At 42.6% G+C, this 20,163-nt stretch overlaps 1 protein-coding gene across 1 annotated transcript in view; it reads left to right on the forward strand.

The window, feature by feature from the left end:
• LOC308303563 (MMS19 nucleotide excision repair protein homolog) overlaps window positions 1-20,163 on the forward strand; it is a gene marked incomplete at its 5' end in the record, with an annotated part of 89,914 nt that overhangs the window by 21,430 nt on the left and 48,321 nt on the right. The window contains 12 exons of the mRNA XM_080747963.1: window positions 352-421; window positions 966-1,094; window positions 3,322-3,383; window positions 6,276-6,362; window positions 7,825-7,899; window positions 9,743-9,820; window positions 10,730-10,868; window positions 12,635-12,789; window positions 14,221-14,299; window positions 15,614-15,736; window positions 17,455-17,536; window positions 19,176-19,273. Coding sequence (XP_080604089.1) covers window positions 352-421; window positions 966-1,094; window positions 3,322-3,383; window positions 6,276-6,362; window positions 7,825-7,899; window positions 9,743-9,820; window positions 10,730-10,868; window positions 12,635-12,789; window positions 14,221-14,299; window positions 15,614-15,736; window positions 17,455-17,536; window positions 19,176-19,273 — 1,177 coding nt within the window. The remainder of the gene's footprint in view (window positions 1-351; window positions 422-965; window positions 1,095-3,321; window positions 3,384-6,275; window positions 6,363-7,824; window positions 7,900-9,742; window positions 9,821-10,729; window positions 10,869-12,634; window positions 12,790-14,220; window positions 14,300-15,613; window positions 15,737-17,454; window positions 17,537-19,175; window positions 19,274-20,163) is intronic.

The following is a 20,163-nucleotide window of genomic DNA, read 5'->3' on the forward strand; positions in this document are numbered from 1 at the left end:
TCCGGTCGGCTAATTTGAGTACAGATGAAGTACGGTTTAATCCGGTTTTATATTAAGTGGCTCCCCGTGGCTGAGAAAGAATAAAAGTATTTCTTAAAGGCACACATGGTTACAAAGGAATATGACATGTTTATCTGCACAAACGCAGTACAGATGAATGAAATCAATGCTCACGCAATGGTTCAATCTCTTTATATTACTGACATCCAAACGGTCTATATTAGTCTAATCTCTAGTCTAATCCTGGGCTCTGGCAGAAGCTGAATGCATCACTACTGTATATATTAGAGCCTGGTGCCTTATGGACTTTTTAGCACGAGCGACATGCATAATGTGTGTGTTTTCCTCTAGTCCCTGATGTTGGCAGAGAGAAACTGCGTGTACACTATTCTCATCAACCTCATGGAGTCCAGAGAGACGGGTGAGACGCACGCACGCACGCACGCACGCACGCACGCACGCACGCACGCACACACGCACACCTTAAAGCAGGGGTTTTCCAAGTGGGTGACGGGGCACCCTGGGGTGCCGTGATGGCAGTCCAGGGGTGCCGTGAGATAATTTGATAATATTTGTTGTATCATTTTAAACTTGAAGTACAAAGTTATTTTCAGTCAGTTCTAACCAAAATGGCTATTATCTCAACATTTTCCTCGCAACATAATCGCTAAAATATGATATTAATACAAGGTGCTGGGAGTGAAAATGATGAATACAATGTAGGGGTGCCTCGGATGAAAAAAAATATATTTATAGGGGTGCCCTGAGGCAAAAACAAGTTTGGGAACCCCTGACTCAAGATGTGTCTGTGTTCTCCAACCTCTGACCTTTTTGACCTCCTCCTCTATTTTATATATACCACTGCATTGTCTGAAGGAGGCCGAACAAAAAATACGTTTTACTCTTATGTACCTGTACACAAGACTTAACAATAAAGTACAACCTTGAACCTTGACCCTCCTCAGAGTTGAAGAGTTTGGGATCAGACTTTGTGTTTGGTTTCGTCCAATCGATGGACGGCGAGAGGGACCCCCGCAACCTGCTGCTGACCTTCCAGATCGCCAAGGAGATCATCAGCAGAGGCTACGACATGGGTGAGAGAGACGCGCACACACACACACACACACACACACACACACACACACACACACACACACACACACACACACACACACACTAGGGCATTCACCAAATATTCGAATATTCAAATATCAAAGTCACTATTCGACGTTGTTCACCGAAGTCGAATATTCGTTTATTTTAATTTTTTTATTGTTTTCTCTTTAAAACAGATATGGTTAACACTTTGCCGTCCGAAATAGAATGGTGGTTGGTAGATTAGCCGTGACATTTCTATTATTGTATTGTGATCTGAGACATAATATTATGTTTATAAACATGAGCCCGCCGCCCCTCCTTCTTGGACAGCGCCGTTGTTTTTTCTTTTTTTTTCCCCCCAGGTCATTAGCTCACCGTGATTTTCTCGATCTCCGTTGGGATAGAGTGGTGGTTTTGGCCGAGCATCGATCTCCCCGTGCGTTTCGCGTGCGCGATCCGTGCGCATAACGATCCATGCATAATATAGTCCAGGAGTGACTGAACAGTCGATGTGTCCACTTTGGATAGCCTAGCACCTAGCACTCCAGCTCTGCTAGTGCTATCGTCCAAACAACAAGTGGGTGGGAGGAAGGAAGGCTGAAGAAGGAAACGCCATGAGAGTCACTTCTGTTCATGTCAGAGCAGCCACGAGCCACCGATGGACGAGTGGTGACTAGGGAAGGTTAGACGATCGCCGATTTTCGGATGAAAATCATTTATTTCGGTAAATACGGGAAAGTACGGGAAAAGACGATTGGCTGCCCCTCCCCCCCTAGGAAGTCCGATGTAGTACGGTTTTAATATTAAGGGGCTCCCCGTGGCTTGGAAAGGGTTAATAAAGCTTGGCTAGATAGGAAGTCATAAGAATGAGTTGTCAATGCCCCTGGTGGATGAATTTGTTAATGCTCTATACCAGGGTTTCTCAAACCTTTTTAGGCAACAAGTAGGTCGGGAGTGGCTTATTGTCGGTAACAGCCTGTAACACGCGGGAGTCTGTCCCCGTTACAATGCGCTAGACCCCTGGGAGATGGACTGCTGAGGTGGAGCGCCACACCTACCATCAGCTCCCAGTACTTGCCGCACGACAAGCCGTGCTACTCATACGCTGAGTTGGCGGTGCCCGGAATCGAACCCATGACCTTGCGGTACAGAGGCGAGAGCTCTACCGACTGAGCTACCCAGGCCGTCACCCCCAAAATAAACATATTTGAACTGGGGATCCCCACCCTGACAAGCACTTGGAATTGTAGGTATTACATTTAATTTGACTCTGTTCCGCAGATAAATATTGTGAAAATAGCAGAAAATAGCAGTGAAAATAGCTTGTAGATCAGCTATTTTCACAATGTTCGCCTCTTGCTTACTTAATATTTGACAGTTTGGACAGTCCTGTCGAATATTCGACTATTCGAAATTTCGAATACTTTGAGGTAGAATAATTTGAATACTAAAAATCACTATTCACACACACACAAACTTCGTTCACATACCAGTAAGACTCCCTAATCGGGAGATAAGCAACTGTCAGGGCAAAATCTGTAGGAGCAGTGTAAAAAAAAATGTTTGAGAAAATCAGCCTCATGGTGGCGCGATATGGAACAGATCCATGTTGATGACATGATTGTAGTATACATACTGTGTACCGATTTGCATGATGTTAGGGCAAAATGTGTAGGAGCAGTGTCCAAAAATGTGTTTGAAAATATCGGCCTGATGGTGGCGCTATATGGAACAGATCCATGTTGATGACATGAGTGTAGACATACTGTGTACCGATTTGCGTGATGTTAGGGCAACATTTGTAAGAGCAGTGTCAAAAAATGTGTTTTGCAAGAATCTGCCTCATGGTGGCGCTAGAAGAGGCCCATGTGAGAATTGAGGTGGAGGTAGTTGTTTGGCAGGCAAGGAGTGTGTGTGCAAATGTTGTCATGGATCGGGGCAACGGTGACGGAGATATGAGAAGGGCAAAAGTGTGACGTGTGACTGACTGACTGACTGACTGACTGACTGACTGACTGACTGACTGACTGACTGACAGCCGGTGGAGGTTTTGATAGTACCGTACCGGTAACTGCGACCTGACGGTCAAGTGCAATCATGTACTTGGCTCTCTCTATCCATCTCTCTCTCTATCTTAATCTTCTTAACCTATTTTTAATCCATCCATCACTCTTTCTTTCTCTCTCTTTCTCCTTCTCTCTCTCCCATCCCTCCCTCTCTCAGGTAAATTCGTAGAGGAGTTGTTTGAGGTGACATCCTGTTATTTCCCCATCGACTTCAGCCCGGTAAGTCAGTCCCTTCTCCCTGTTTACCCAGCTGCCTTTGCAAAGCAAGACACGCGTACGCACACACGCGCACACACAGGGGCGTCACAAGGGGGGGGAAGTGGGACTGAGTTACTATGGGCCAAGGTGGAGGTTGCCTTAGTTTATACTTTAGCTATTGAAAAATAGCAGATATACAAGCTCACAGCGCGGCACCGAGTGCCGCGCTGCGAGCTTGTAGATCTGCTATTTTTTAAAAGTCGTGAAAATGTGTGCAAATCTTAGAATATATGTATTTTTTTAAGCAAACATTTGTAACTCAAATTTTGCTTCTGGGGGGTCCCTGGAACTAAATATTTTGAGATGGGGGTCCGTGGCCAAATACATACAGTATCATTTTGGGGGTCCTTCACATGAAACAGTTTGAGCACCACTGACATAGAAACACAGCTTTTTTAAATTCAAAGACTTGCACACATTTTCACGACCTTTCAAAAATAGCAGATCTACAAGCGCTGCCAGCTTGCATATCTGCTATTTTTCAAAGGTTAAAGTACCCAGGGCCCAGAATTTGGTGCGACACCCCTGTGCAAACACGCAACGCTCGCAGACATTGGTGTCATCACACACGTCCTGTGTGAACTCTTGTGTCCCCGACAGGAAGTAATAACGGCAATAGCACAGTGGATGTCTTCCTGTCTGTCTGCGTTCTTGCACAACCTCGTACATACATTAACATAAGACATCATAAAATGTCTTGTGTGCCGCGCTGCGAGTTTGTAGATCTGCTATTTTTGAAAAATCCTGAACATTTGTGGAAGTCTTTGAATATTTCAAATCCTTCCAAGTTTTTTTTTTTTTTTTTTTGAAAAACCTACCTGTATGTTTCTATGTCAGTGGTGCTCAATCTGCCAATATGTATTTGGCCACGGACCCCCATATGAAAATATTTACTTCAGGGACCGCCCCAGAAGCAACATTTTAGTTACAAATGTTCGCTTAAAAAATAAATACATATATTCAAAGATTTGCACACATTTTCACAACTTTAAAAAAAAATAGCAGATCCACAAGCTCACAGTGCGGCACTCGGTGCCGCGCTGTGAGCTTGTAGAGCTGCGATTTTTTTCAATAGCTAAAGTAACAACTCTTAAATATGTGCACACATGAGTTCATGTGCTTAGCAGATGTTAGACCTTCATAATGATTCAGACAATGTTGTTTCAGTAGCTACTCACTGACTCCCACCTGTTTTTGTCGTGTGTGTGTGCCTGTGTGCTTGCATGCATGTGCATGTGCAACCCAATGGTCGACCACTTCCTCCCAGCACAATAGAAGTAGTTCATATTCCCTTGGGTTGTTTTGCACGCGATACACGGTACAGTCTGCATTGTCAGGGTTCAGTTAACAAATGTTCATGCATTCCTGCCAAACAGTGTTGATTTCATCGATAAAAGTTGACTGCGTTTTTTTCACCGACAAAAACGAAATAAAAACGAAATAAAAACTAAGCTGTGATGACTAAAACTAAGACTAAATATATTGACAATTTCGTCAACAAACAATAAAAACTAGACTAAAACATTAGGGAGGGATTAGTGGAGAAGAATCATTTTATGTTTGGTTGCTCTCATCGCAGTGCGACGCATTCTGAGCAACCAAGTGTAAAATCAGTCATTACGATGCCATCAAAGCCTGCCAAAATACATTTCAGTTGACCAAATCAACTGTAGATTTAGTCGCCTAAAATCTTATGATATTTAGTCGACTAAAATTAGACTAAAACTAATACTTTTCAGGTGACTAAATTATACTAAAACTAAATGACATTTTATTCAAAAGACTATGACTTAAACCAAATCAACATTTTCTGTCAAAACAACACTGCTGCCAAAGGTAGATAAAGAAGGACAGTCCAGTTCTGTTTCCTAGATTCAATGAACATTTCACATGTACATGTACATCATTGCATGCCATGGTGATGAATTGAGTACGTCACTGCACAGCTAGTCACCACAAAGCTAGTATACAAACCACTAAGTCTGCCTGTGGGCCCAAAAGGTTCAAGCCGTGAACCGAGCTCAGTGGCGTCAGTTCAGAAAAAAAGCTAAGGTATGGCAACATGACCGGTGTCTTGCACGCGCGCCTTCGCGCGCGTGCAAGACACCAGTCATGTTGCCATACCTTAGCAACAGGCATGATGAATTTATTTTAAGAAGTACATTCTATTTCTCCCCCCGTTTCTACGGTTTCTTGGGCTGGATATGGCAGCCTGGAACGGTTGTTCAAGTGCAGCTAAACTTGGCATGTTAGTAAACGTGCCACAATTAACAATAACGCATTGCACCTGTGCAGCGGACCTGCGGAACCTTTTTCTTTTTTTTTCGTTCCTCTGCTTGGGGTTGTGTCTACTACAGCTACTACAGGGCTTCTCAAAGAAGGTGCTGTGATGCTATTCCAAAGATGTTGCTGCATTTACCAATATCACTCCAGTTTAACCGTCTAGACTTTGCAAAGCGTTGTGAGCTGCACATTTTTTGGTGCGTTCTTTTTCAATCCACAGTACACCAAGTCTCTTCGACAAAAATAGCAGATCTAACGTGACGCGTTGTGAGCTTGTAGATTGGCTATTTTTGGTAAACGTTCCCCCCCAGAATAGGGAGGGAATTCAAGTGGTTAAACGCCAAGCAAAAAAGCCCTGGTGACGTACTGTATCTTAGAGGGAAAGATTCACAAATGTATGTAGCGTAATACGACATAAGGTTCTAAAAGTTAAAGGGATATTTGAAAACAATGTTGCACATTAAGTTAATCATCTGGGGACCACCCAAAAATAATGTGGGGACCCCACAGGTTGAGAACCACTGTTGTAACAAGCGTGTCATTATTCTTATCTTCTCCCCCACTCCCCAGCCCCCCAGCGACCCTCACGGTATCACACAGGAGGTGCTCATCCTGTCACTGAGGGGTGTGCTCACTGGAACATCACTCTTTGCTGAGGTAAGACGCTTCCATTTTGGATGTAGGCTTTGCTCCTAATTTATGCTGCCATCTTTTTTTTTTTTTTTTTTTTTTATCCCATGATTTTGTAACCCATTTTTTTCACCCAGTGCCAATTGCCTATGTAATCCTGGGCTCTGCTCTCCCTCTGCCACGTCACACTTTTGCCCTACTCATATCTCCGCCACCGTTGCCCCTATCCATGCCAAACTTGCACACACACACTCCTTGGCTGGCAAACCAGCACAACCCCCTGCACCCCTCATTTCTCACATCCCTCTTCTAGTGCCACCATGAGGCAGATTCTTGCAAATGTTGCCCTAAAATCACACAAAGCGGTACACAGTATCTCTAAAGTCATGTCATCAACATGGATCTGTCCCTTTTCCGATACCACGTTGTGGTGTCTGTAATGTATTTATTATGTTTGTGAGTGTCTTGTAAGCCTGTGTGGCCTGGGCATCGTTTGGTGCAGGATACTTTAATACAAATCTCTATCTATCTATCTATGTATGTATGGGACCTGATGGTCACTCCCGATTAGGGAGTCTTACTGGTTACTACTAAAGCGTTACATGACGCAACAATAACCCATTTAGGCCTGAACACATTATGACGCAATATTTTATGCTTTAACTATTGAAAAATAGCAGATATACGAGCTCACAGCGCGGCACCGAGTGCCGCGCTGCGAGCTTGTAGATCTGCTATTTTTGAAAAATCGTGAAAATTAGATTTTTGACCCGATTACATAAGTGTCTTTTGAATCCTTCTAAGATTTTTTGAAAAACCGATGTTTGTATGTCAACAATCTGGCCAGCCATCGTCAAAGAAAAGGTCCTTTTCACTTAACTGGAGCTCAGTTAGTCTGTCCTTGAGAGACTACTATGTCAGTGGTGCTCAAACCTTTTCATGTGAAGGACCCCCAAAATGATATTTATTTGGCCACGGACCCCCATCTCAAAATATCTAGTTCCAGGGACCACCCAGAAGCAAAATTTGAGTTACAAACGTTCGCTTTGAAAAATACATATATTCAAAGATTTGCACACATTTTCATGACTTTTTCAAAAATAGCAGATCTACAAGCTCGCAGCGCGGCACTCGGTGCCGCGCTGTGAGCTTGTATATCTGCTATTTTTCAATAGTTAAAGCATAAAATATTGCGTCATAATGTGTTCAGGCCTAAATGGGTTAACTGAATAATTCAGTGAATGTTGGCTAAATGTTAGGATTACAAACATCCCTAATTGGGAGAATCTGCCAATGATTATATCAGTTTTTCTAAGTAAACATTTTATTAAATTAATCTTGTAGAGGTTGCACATTCGTGCTGTAATCCAAACAAGGACCAAGCAACGTTGTTCTCCTTTGCCCCAATATGCTCCAATTTGCTATTGGCGATCCACTATAATATGCCGGGTTAAAAATGTATTTATATCCTGTCTCTCATCTCTCGCAGTTCCTGTTGCCTCTGATCATCGAGAAACTGGACTCTGACGTTCAGAGTGCCAAGGTGGACTCACTGCAGACCCTGGTGAGAAACCCTCGCCATCTCAACCTCTTCAGGGTTTCACTGGCCCATCCATTTACCACTTAACCCATTTAGGCCTAGGATTATTGACTGCTTTAACTATTGAAAAATAGCAGATATACAAGCTCACAGCGCGGCACCGAGTGCCGCGCTGCGAGCTTGTAGATCTGCTATTTTTGAAAAATCAAGATTTTCTTTTGCAAGTCTTTGAATATATCTACTTAAAAGCGAACATTTGTAACTCGAATATTTGTTTCTGGGTGGTCCCTGGAACAACATATTTTGAGATGGGGGTCCGTGGCCAAATACCTGCACTTTTGGGGGTCCTTGACAAGAAACAGTTTGAGAACCACTGATTTAGAGGAAGGATTTAGAAGTCGTGTCAAAGATCGGGTCAAAGATATTCATAGACTTGCACACATTTTCAGGTTTTTTCAAAAATAGCAGATCTACAAGCTCGCAGCGCGGCACTCGGTGCCGCGCTGTGAGCTTGTATATCTGCTATTTTTCTAAAGTTAAAGCATACTATAATGGTTAAAGTGGTTAAAATCTAACGCGACTCGGGCGCGTTCCAGGTATTTGAGAGTTAACACTGCATCACTGGACCCCTAGGCCAGGGGTTCCCAAACTTTTTAGTCTCAGGGCATCCCATGAATATTGTTTTAATGTGAGGCACCCCTACATTATAATTTTCACTCCCAGCACCTTATGTTTATAGCATATCGTCGTTGTCGGGTGGAAACCTTGTATGTCCAAAACCATTCGTTTTGCATTTATCGTCTATGAAATGTACTAAACTTGTGAAAACAGCAGATCTACAAGCACACAACGCCTCACATCGTGAGGCGTTGTGTGCTTGTAGATCGTCTGTTCTCACTAGTTTTGTGCGACAGTCTTGCATGATGAAGCAGGGCCTTGCTTTACCAAAAGACGTACACATTTGAAACTTGGAGATACAAGGTTTTTTGCCCGACAGTGATTATGTTGCGAGGAAAACGTTGAGATAATAGCCATTTTGGTTAGAACTGACTGAAAATAACTTTGTACTTCAAGTTTAAAATGATACTAAATATTTTTTCAAGTGTCCAAATAAATTCCAAATATTATCAAATTATCTCGCGGCACCCCTGGACTGCCGTCACGGCACCCCAGGGTGCCCCGTCACCCACTTTGAAAACCCCTGCCCTAGGCTACACACCGTATTGGCTAACTGTACCAATAAACTGCTAATGATACACATCTTACCGTTGAGCAGGGAGAATATTCAATGGTTGTTTTGCAGGGGTTAAAGTTCTCAGTCCTGGGAACTGATTTCAGTCTTGGGTATCCCATATGGGCTATTTCTGAGATCAGTGCAGATCTGCAAAAAATATAAAATAATTAAGGCCTCCCCTTTGTAGCAATGGCCACGGCTTGAATGACCAAGTTGTCAAAACGCTAGTCAAGTGATCTCCAAACTAGAAAGCAGTTATAATTTCAAGATTGAGTATTTGAATTTGCCAAACTAGCATAGAATACAACAGAACTTCAGAAGATACTTCTATAAAATGAAGCATGGATTGGCACACACACACACATTCAGTGAAGGCAGTTCAGAACTTCAGGGAAACGCCCCAAATATTGTTGTACACTGCGCACGCCATGTTTAAAAAATCACATATTGGGACCTGGTCTCAAAATAAAGTCTTGGGAGTTCTTTTGGCTTTAACCCCTGTGTTACGGTTGTTGTGAAATGTCCAGTTACCCTTTGAAAACAAAGGTTGAAAAGGATGGGGGGAAAAAAATCAATAAAAAAATAGAAACTGATTAACGTGGTAAAACGGCTTGTGTTGTCCTCTGTTTCCAGGCTGCATGTGTAGAAACGTACCAACAGCAACACCTGGCTGAGTTCCTACCAGGACTGTGGGCTTCACTACGCAGAGAGGTGTGTATGACACGTGTGTGTGTGTGTGTGTGTGTGTGTGTGTGTGTGTGTGTGTGTGTGTGTGTGTGTGTGTGTGTGTGTTGGTAAATGTGGTTTAACGGGACAATTGGCCTGAATACTCACCTCATTAACAGGACATTTTGGATTAGCAGGACAGGACTGGTGTCCTGCTAATTCATGGAAATTCTGAAATAGCAGAAGTGTTTCTATTGGTCTAGAGAGCCCGAATCCACTTTTTTTTTTTATGTCCGGTTAATACACATACACCCGACGGGACTGGTGTCCTGCTAAAACATGGACAATTCTGAAATAGCAGAAGTGTTTGGTTGCTCATCCTGCTACCTGCATTTCCTGGTACGTTGAGATGTTTTTTTTTTGAGAGAGAGAGTTATATATGTTTATATTCATAGGCATTAGGGCTGTCACGATTATGCCATTTTCCATGACGATTAATTGTCAATCAAATAATTGCGATTAACAATTTTAATTGTGTTTTTGTCATTGACAATCACATTTCTGTTTGGCTTTTAGGCTTTGAAGTTGCACATGGCAGATATGACACATAACCTAAATATACAAAGAAATTACTGACATATTTGACAACATCATACTTAAAAAAGAACATTGATAGTGGAAATAGCCGATCTACAAGCTCGCGACGCGATGCGTTGTGAGCTTGTAGATCTGCTATTTCCACAATTTTTGACTTAAAAAAAAAATATATATATATATATGAACATTTTTCAACATGGGAACGATAATGAAAAATAATGGCGATTATGTCAAATAATTGCGATTAGACAATTGTGTAATAATTGTGACATTCCTAGTATCAATCAATCGATCAATCAATTTAGCTTCTATTGTTCTGTGTGTGCGTGTGTGTGTGCATGTGCGTGTGTGTGCCAGGTGTTCCAGACTACCAGTGAGAAGGTGGAGACTGCAGGTCTGTCTGCTCTGGCAGCCATCACCTCCTGTCTGTCTCGCTCTGTCCTCAGCTCTGACTCTGAAGACGGACTGAGTGTCTTCCTGGAGCTCATCCTCACCGGTAGGACTGTCTAGTAGAGCTTTTAGTGGAACCTGGTCCAATTGGGATTAGTTAATATAAACAGCTAAAGCTGCACTTCATACTTTTGTTAAGAATAACATGTTATTGTAACCATCTGTATGGTAGAATATGTTAACTCTTTCTCAGCCACGTGGAGCCACTTAATATTAAAACCGGATTAAACCGTACTTCGTCTGTACTCAAATTAGCCGACCGGAATTTTCCGTAATAAAAAGGGGGCACGGTGGCGCAGTGGTTAGCGCTTCGCCTCACAGCTAGAAGGTCCTGGGTTCGATTCCCGCCGGGGGACGCTGTGGGTGCTGGGGGCGTGTTTCGCCCTCCGCATCATCAGCGCCCACACCCTAGGTGGGGTCGGCGATAGGGCCTTTCTGTGTGGAGTTTGCATGTTCTCCCCGTGTCTCCTAGGGTTGATACCCTCACAAAAACATGCAGTAATCCTGGTCTCAATAATGCCTCCCCCTGGCCAGCCTGGGCGCTTGATGGAGGGGAAAGGAACTGGTTGGAATAACGTGTTCCTTCCACGAGCTACGTCCATCCCGGGGAAATCCCCCCTGTCAGGTGAAAAGAAACAACTTGGACTACTCATGCATTGAAGGAAGCATGAGATCAGTCCGTTGTCTCCCCAGGCGCAGCAGAGGGAGAGCAGAGCCCAGGATTACATAGGCAATTGGCACTGGGTGAAAATGGGTTGCAAAATCGTGGGATAAAAAATAATAATAAAAAAAAAAAAACGAAATAAATGATAATTATAAAAAAAAAAAAAAAAAACGATCGGCAGCTGTCCTCCGTCTCTTCTTCGACTGATCTAAAAGGATCATTTTCTAAACCCTTTGAACCGGAAGTGCTTCTGGTAGCTTTTTGTTCTCTATAGCCAAAATCCTGTTCACTTTCATTGTAGGAGGAGGCGTTAGCATAGCATCTGTCCGTGATGTTTTTGATCAGATAAAAGTTGGCATGGGCCCTTCATACGAAGTGGATTACATTCGCTTACCTCGATGTGCACGGATCGTGCACGCGAAGCGCACGGGGGGGAAGACGACTCGGCCAAAATCCCCACTATATGCCAATGCGGATCGAGACAATTGTGGTGAGTTTATGACGGGGGATCGAAAGAAGAAAAAAAAAGAAGAACGGTTCCATCCTAGAAGGACGGGGGGCACGCTGATGCTTATAATCATAATATTATGTCTCAGATCATAATACAACCAGTAAGACTCCCTAATCGGGAGATAAGCGACCGTAGGTGGCTTATCTCCACAAATAGGGCAAAAATGTATTTTGCCAAAATCTTCCTGATCCATGTTGATGACATGAGTGTAGACATACTGTGTAGTGATTTTCGTGATTTTAGGGCAAAATCTGTAGGAGCAGTGTCCAAAAAGGTGTTTTTAAAAATCGGCCTGGAGGTGGCGCTATATGGGAGAGATTCATGTTGATGGGATGAGTGTAGACATACTGTGTACCGATTTGCGTGATTTTAGGGCAAAAATTGTAGGAGCAGTGTCCAAAAATGTGTTTTGCAAGAATCGGCCTCATGGTGGCGCTAGAAGAGGGCCATGTGAGAAATGAGGGGTGGGGTCTTTCCGGCTAGTCCACAGACAAGCCATTCTGGCCAGGCTGGGAAAGTGTTAAAAATAAACATTGCAGCTTTAACCATTTAAGACTTGAACCGTTTTAACCATTATTTCATGCTTTAACTATTAAAATATAGCAGATCTACAAGCTGTCCGTTTGTGTGGTTGCAGACTGCAAGCATCACCTGGCTGAACCGGACCTCAAGCTGGTGTGGCCCAGTGCCAAGCTGCTGCAGGCTGCCTCTAGCACCTCCTACAGGGCCAGTCACATCATGACAGCCGCCGTCATCCCCTCCCTCATAGAGCAGTACAACAACAGAACGCAGGTACAAATCACCTCATTTACACACCTGCTAAAACAGGGGTCTTCAACAGGGGGTCCGGGACCCCTGGGGGGTCCTCAGAGTTACTACAGGGGCGTCCTCCAAATCTTTCTGAATTTTTGCCCTATTTGTGGAGATAAGTGACCTACGGTCGCTTATCTCCCGATTAGGGAGTCTTACTGGTATATAACCACTCGAACCCTAATGTCCTTATCCTGCGAACTTTAGCCAAAAAATAGCCGATCTACAAGCTCACGACGCCTCGCGCAGCGAGGCGTTGTGAGATTGTAGATCGGCTATTTTTGGCAAAGAGCTTTGGTGTAGAGGGGAAAAAGAGCAGACTAAGTACAGAGTGAAAGGTCAGGTTTATTAAGTATTGACGGTTCAAGTGGTTAAATATCTGAAAACCAAATTGACTAAGGGGTCCTTGGCCTGAAAACGTTGAAGACCCTGTGCTAAAAGGCTACACATGTTTTTATTTTATTTGTTTATATGCAAAATAATCAAATTGACTTTGTCTGCATGTGGAATTAGCTAGGCCAGTGATTATCAACACTTTTCAATTCAAGGACCCCAATTAAGTTTGATAGACCGCTGGCTCTGGTATCCCAATCTACACTGACATGTAAAGACTTCATAGGGATCCAACTGGTTCCATTTAGACACTCTGAGTAACAGACCATTTGATCCTTTTACAGTATTTCTTAACTATCAATCATTTAGCTGGAGACCCCCTGGAACCCCCACGTGGTTGTGAACTATTGTGCTAGAGCAGTGGTTCTCAACGTTTTCAGGCCGCGACTCCCCCAAAAAATCATATTTTAACTGGGCAGTGGGCACCCCCCACCCTACGAGCACTAAGAGTTGGGGAATTACATTTTGTATAACACTGTTCTATTTCTATTTCTGCCTCTAATATTTGACAAATTGTTTAATTGTTTCATTTGTCATTTTAGAGGTATTAAAAAGTCCTTAAATTGTCTATACACTTAAACTGTATGTTGGTTAGTTGACTGTCGAGTGAGAAAACAATGTTCCAAATTAAGTTAATCATCTGGGGACCCCCCAGAATAATTTGGGCACAGGAGAACCACTGTGCTAGACCAGTGGTTCTCAAAGTGGGTCCTTGGGGAGATACCCAGCTAAATTAGTAAATGTAGATATGATATATAATAAAATGTTTGTAAGATTATTAACACAAAACCTCTCTTCTGGGGGTCCCTGGCACACAACCTTTTCAGATTGGGGGGGGTCCAAGTCCAAGACATGAAAACGTTTGAGAACCACTGTGCTAGAAAACTAAAGTTATTTCATTCAACATCATAGTCAAACATGTACTGTATGCGATGCATCCTACACGATTGATACTCTCATTATGCAGGACTATGAAATCAAGTTCCACATCCTTGTACCGTGTGTTCTCTGTCTGTACAGTGCTCCCAGAGGCGGACAGTACTAGACGTGTTGCATGGATTCGTTCAGCCGCCCAAAAACAGCCAGTCAGCAGAGGAAGGTAATTGCTGCGTCCATTTTAGTGGCACCTACTGTTATCACTCGGGAAAAAAACGTTGCGAAAATATCAATGTTGAAAACTAGGTATGGGACGATATGAAAATTTCATATCACGATTATTGTGACAAAAGAAAGCATGTTTTACGATATTATCACGATAATCAAAATCCATTATCCTTTGGTGGAACATTTGCCAGAAAATAGCAGATCTACAAGCTCACAACGCGTCGCGTTGCGACGCGTTGTGAGCTTGTAGATCGGCTATTTTTTGGCAAAGACATTTGATAGAGTCTGAAACTATTTCTTTTCTGCTATTTTTTTGGCAAAGAGATTTGGTGTGTGAAAAAAAGAAGTATCAAGTATGTATATTATAAGTACCTTTTACCAATTATAGAGGGTTTAAGTGGTACTGGATATGCGGCTCTGCAAATAAAAGGTGAATTGATCCCAGTGCATGACGGAGGATAGTTTCACAATAAATTAAATCTCCACGATACGATTATCGTCAGTGTTTCTATCACGACAAACGATAATAGGCCTACCGCTTATCGCCCCATAACTCTTTTAGTGCCCAAACCGAAGAATTTCGGTTCTTTTTTTCAATCCAATACAATTTTTTTTTTTTTGCTATTTTACTTATCCTGAGCTGCTAGTAGAGACGTGGGTGGTCCTGGCTCGTCCTTCGCGTTCCAACGAGCCATTCTACATGTTGCGACGATTTATTCCATTGAAAATGGTTTAGATTAAAATGGTTTAGAGCCCCCCCAAAAAAACTCTTATTTTTGCGCGACGTATCCGAGGTACCAATACCGAACAATTCCGGTTTCTTTAATAACATGAATTAAATAATCGGAGGCCTCGGCGAAGCCTGACTAAATGTTTTCATCCAGGCCGCCTACCACGATCTCTTTCCACGGGCCCGTAATCGGGTAACCCCGCCGAGACCTTTTTCTCTGAACTGTGTTCCTAGGGCAGCGAAAAAGTTTTTTTTTGCGGCTAAATAGCCTCAGATCGGTCTTCTAAAAAAAAAAAAACACCGATAGCTAACTGTTAGCTCACTCCCTCCGGTTCACGTTCATAACACTCATTGCAGTGAAAACCCAAGGCAGTTCTGCCTGGATACCCGGATGTTATAGTGAAGCTCTATGGGGAAATGTCTGGCACTCTAGCGGCCTCTTGTGGCCCCTGGCAGTTAAGAAGTTAAAAACCAAACAAAGTTGTGGTTCATGAAAAGTCCATTCTGATGCCTAAATCAGAAGAATTCTCTCTCTCTCTCTCTCTCTCTCTCTCTCTCTCTCTCTCTCTCTCTCCGTAGAGAGTGTGTTACTGCCGTTTCGAGAGTCTCTGTGCGCCGTGGTCTTCTCTGCTGTGTTGGAGAACAGTGAAGGCCTGCAGATCACAGCCACCAAGGTCCTCACATCACTGGGACAACACACAGGTAACCCTGCTATTCAGTCCCCCTGCCAATCCCCAGCCCCCCCTGTAAGGATGGGACGGTATGAACATTTTATATCACGATTATTGTGACAAAAGAAAGCGATTTACAATATTATCGTGATAATCAAAATCCATTATCCTGGGGCGGAACATTTGCCAGAAAATAGCCGATCTACAAGCTCACTAAATGTCGCGTTGTGAGCTTGAAGATCTGCAATTTTTTTGGCAAAGACATTTGATAGAGGGTGACAAAAAGACTATCAAGTAATAAAAGGTGAATTGATCCCAGTGCACAACGGAGGACGATATCACGATAAATTAAAACATCCACGATACGATTATCGTGAGTGTTTTTTTATCCCGATAAACAATAATATCGCTTATTGACCCATCCTTACCCCCTCGTACTATTATTTCCCTGGCCGTGTACAATACATGCTACATACTCATACACACCAGCACACAATGTTTCAGCATACTCTTACTACATTGTGCTAGGGCATTAACAACTTGTGATTTTTTCAAGTCGACTCGACTCAGTAAAAAAGTTGAGTTGAAATCGAATTTATCGTTTGATGACGTCATCACATCACACATGACCCCCCAATTATTTTGTGGGTCCCCAGGTGATTAACTTAATGTGAAACATTGTTTTCTCTCTCAACTGTAAACAAACCAACATAAAGTTTAAGTGTATAGAGGGTATCTTCACCTTTCTAAAGTGACAATTTAAGGACTTTTTAATACCACTAAAATGGCAAATTAAACATTGTCCAAATTGTCAAATATATAGAGGCAGAAATTGTGAAAATAGCCGATCTACATGCTCACAACACCTCGCAACGCGAGGCGTTGTGAGCTTGTAGATCTGCTATTTCCACAATAAAATGTTTTTTTTTTTGGAGCTGTGTGAAGCACAGGCTCCCTATACGTGGCCGTGTGGGTCTGTCTGTCTGTGTGTCTGTCTGTCTGTCTGTGTGTCTGTATGTAGCCTGAACTTCCTAAACTTCGGCACGCCACTAGTCCCACAGTTTTGCCACCACACACTCGCGCCATATGTCAAATCGACCGGCTTACTCGGGAATCGTGGGCTATTACTTTTCTAAGAGAAAGGTTCTATAGTTTAATTGATATTAATTTATTAGTGAATTAATTTTCCCCATTGACTTATAATGGGAATCGCAAAAACTCACATTCAATTATTTGTCTCTCGCAAACCATAGGGGCTAGAGTTTCAAGACTTGGAGAGGAGGTTCATAATGATTTCAAGGATTAAATAAAAAATAATTGTGTCATTTGGCCGCATGGTGGCGCCATAACACCCCACTTTACGTTTTGGCCTGTAACTCTTGAACCTGGATTCCTTGGGTCATGACGCATCTCCCCATATAGGCCACGCCCATTTGTGCCATGATAGATTTTCCGCCATCTTGAATTTTCTCCAAAACACACTTTTTGCTCCTTTTCCTACATATTTTCTTCAAATGTCACAAAAATCGGTACACATGATCCACACACACACACACACACACACACACACACACACACACACACACACACACACACACACACAGCTCCACTTCACACGGGTGTGATTTTTTTTTTAACTTCGACTTTCGACTTTCTCTGGTGGGAGTCGACTTGTGTAATGAAGTCGACTGAGTCGGGACTTGTCGACTTTTTCGTTAATGTCCTGCATTGTGCTTGTCTGTGTCTCAGGTCTCTTGAAGGATGATGATGTACAACAGGCTGTAGACCATCTGACCAGACTAATACTAGAGGAGAAGGATGATAAAGTCAGGTTGGCTCCCAGCTCTCTCTCTCTCTCGCTCTCTGCACATTATGTTGAAGAAACGCCATCTTTCATCGGCGACCATTGTGTTAACCCATTTAGGCCTAGAATTATTGGATGCTTTAACTATTGAAAAATAGCAGATATACTTGTAGATCTGCTATTTTTTTAAAGTTGTGAAATTTTGTGCAAATCTTTGAACATGTATTTTTAAAAGCGTACGTTTGTAACTCAAATGTTGCTTTTGGGTGTTCCCTGGAACTAATTATTTTGAGACGGGGGTCCGTGGCCAATTACATATCATTTTGGGGGTCCTTCACATGAAAAAGGTTTGAGAACCATTGACATAGTAGTCTTTCAAGAACAGACTAACTGAGCTCCAGTTAAGTGAAAAGGACCTTTTCTTTGACGATGGTTGGCCAGATTGCTGACATCAATTCCTCTCCCAAAGTCTTGAATTCCTGGAGATTATTTTATTATTTCTTTCCATTCCTAATCCAATAATGCTATGACTGGTGGAGTCTGCAGTAGGAGACTCAAAAAGTCTCCATTGAGTCCCACTCCTCCGGGCATCAAATTATTGGCCTAGGAAAAACGACAAAAAACGAAAATTCTCTGTGAATTCAAGACTTTATGGGGTGCGTAATTGATAGAAAATAATTCATTTATCACTCCTTTAAGTTGTGCCTGTTTTGAGGACAATATCTGACCTCACCTCGTTAGAGCTGTCACGATTAAGACATTTTACATGACGATTAATTGTCACTCAAATAATTGCGATTAACAATTTAATTGTGTTTTTGTTGTTGACAATTACATTTCTGTTTGGCTTTTAGGCTTTGAAGTTGCACGGTAGATATGACACATAACCTAAATATACAAAGAAATTACTGACATATTTGACAACTTTATACTTGATAGCCTAGTGGAAATAGCCAATCTGCTATTTCCAAAATGTTTTACTTAAAGGACAACTTTGTTTTTTTACAACAAGGCTTCATATTTTAGATTGTAATAGAGAAAAGAAAAAGTGAGTGTTAAAATTTCATTTGCTTCGTTCTATTGTTTTATCGCGTTTACCGTGCTAAAATGTGGGGCATGCGTATGCATGGGGGCATGCGTACAAGTGGCTAAATATGTATTTTAAGATGCAATAAGCCAGCAGTTTCTTTATTGCTATTTACAGTAACACTTCTAGCCCCCATAAGTCACATCCAACCATGAAAGGATTGCGTTGTATCTTGGGAATGGGCTTATTGTGTGTAAAATGACATATTTAGCCACTTGTACGCATGCCCCCAGCCACTGAAATAAGAATCTCTAAAACAAAAGAAAGAAGTAAATGAAATAATTTTAACACTCATCTTTTATATTCTTTAATTACAATCTAAAATATGAACCCTTGTTGCAAAAAACTAAAGTTGTCCTTTAAAAAAGAACATTGCTAGTGGAAATAGCCGATCTCCATTTTTCAACATGGAAACGATTGTGACGATTAAGAAACATAATCACGATTATGTCAGATAATCGCGATTAGACGATTATGTAATAATTGTGACAGCCCTACACCTCGTCTTACCCTTACGGTAATCACGGTTAACCCCACTCCATCTGGGTCCTGATGTTGTGTTTGTGTGTGTCCCTGCAGTGTTGCCGTAGTGGAATGTTCCGGGTCCTTGTCCAGACGGCATCCAGCGGCGTTCATCTCTACCATGATCCCCAGACTCAAAGAACACATCTCCTTAGGTCTGTTAGGCCCTCGCTAAGGGTCCATTCACACTCTAACTTTTTCAATGCCAGCCCATTTCAGTGTTTTTTTTTTACGACCACAAGAAAACACTGTCTACACTTCTATCCGTTCTGTCCATTCTTTTCAGTACCCTGGGTGACGCTAAATTCCACCATTGTTACACTCATACAAGCCATGCTAACAAAATGAGCAAATACCTACTTTCGCGTCGGGCGTTCCACGCACAAGCTCAGTGCATGTGGTAATGATCGGAACCGGGTTGCCCCACGCTGCTCAGATCTTTTTTCGGATTGAAAATCCGACTTACGGGTGAGGAGAAAAGTGTGTTTATATTTATAATAGATTCTAACCAGAATCATAACAAATGAGAGCCAGGATGGATTCGTGCACTTCCGCGTTCACATTCAATCACATGATCCACGGCTGGAGGCAAGCATGTGTTTCGAATGAAACATCTGTTTTTTGATTTGATTGTTTTTTGATTGTCTGTGGCATTAAATGAGCTAATAAGGAACCTAACTTATTTCGGTTCGGCAATGTCCAGACCCAAATATGGGTTTTCCCCCCGGTTCGGGAGAGTATCAACCGACTAAACTCGGCACCTTGGTGCTGCCGAAATGTTGTGACCTCCCGACTTAAAGCCATACTGTGTAAGTTGCCCAACTAGTGGTCATTAGCCCTATAGCAAACCGCGGTCGCGTCCGCGTCTTTCGTCCGTTTTTCGTACCTTCAGACCCCCGCGTCTGCCTCCACCTCGCTGAGATCTATCTTTTAAGGGGTCCCTTGTTCCTGTGCGTTCAGTAATTCCAGAGATACGGACTCCTTCACCCTGCCTGGTAGGCGAAATTACCTAGAGAAGGGATGGTACAAACGGGCGACAACAAAT

This window comes from Nannobrachium achirus, assembly GCF_963921795.1.
Source record: "Nannobrachium achirus genome assembly, chromosome: 18".
In the NCBI taxonomy this organism is placed as follows: Eukaryota; Metazoa; Chordata; class Actinopteri; order Myctophiformes; family Myctophidae; genus Nannobrachium; species Nannobrachium achirus.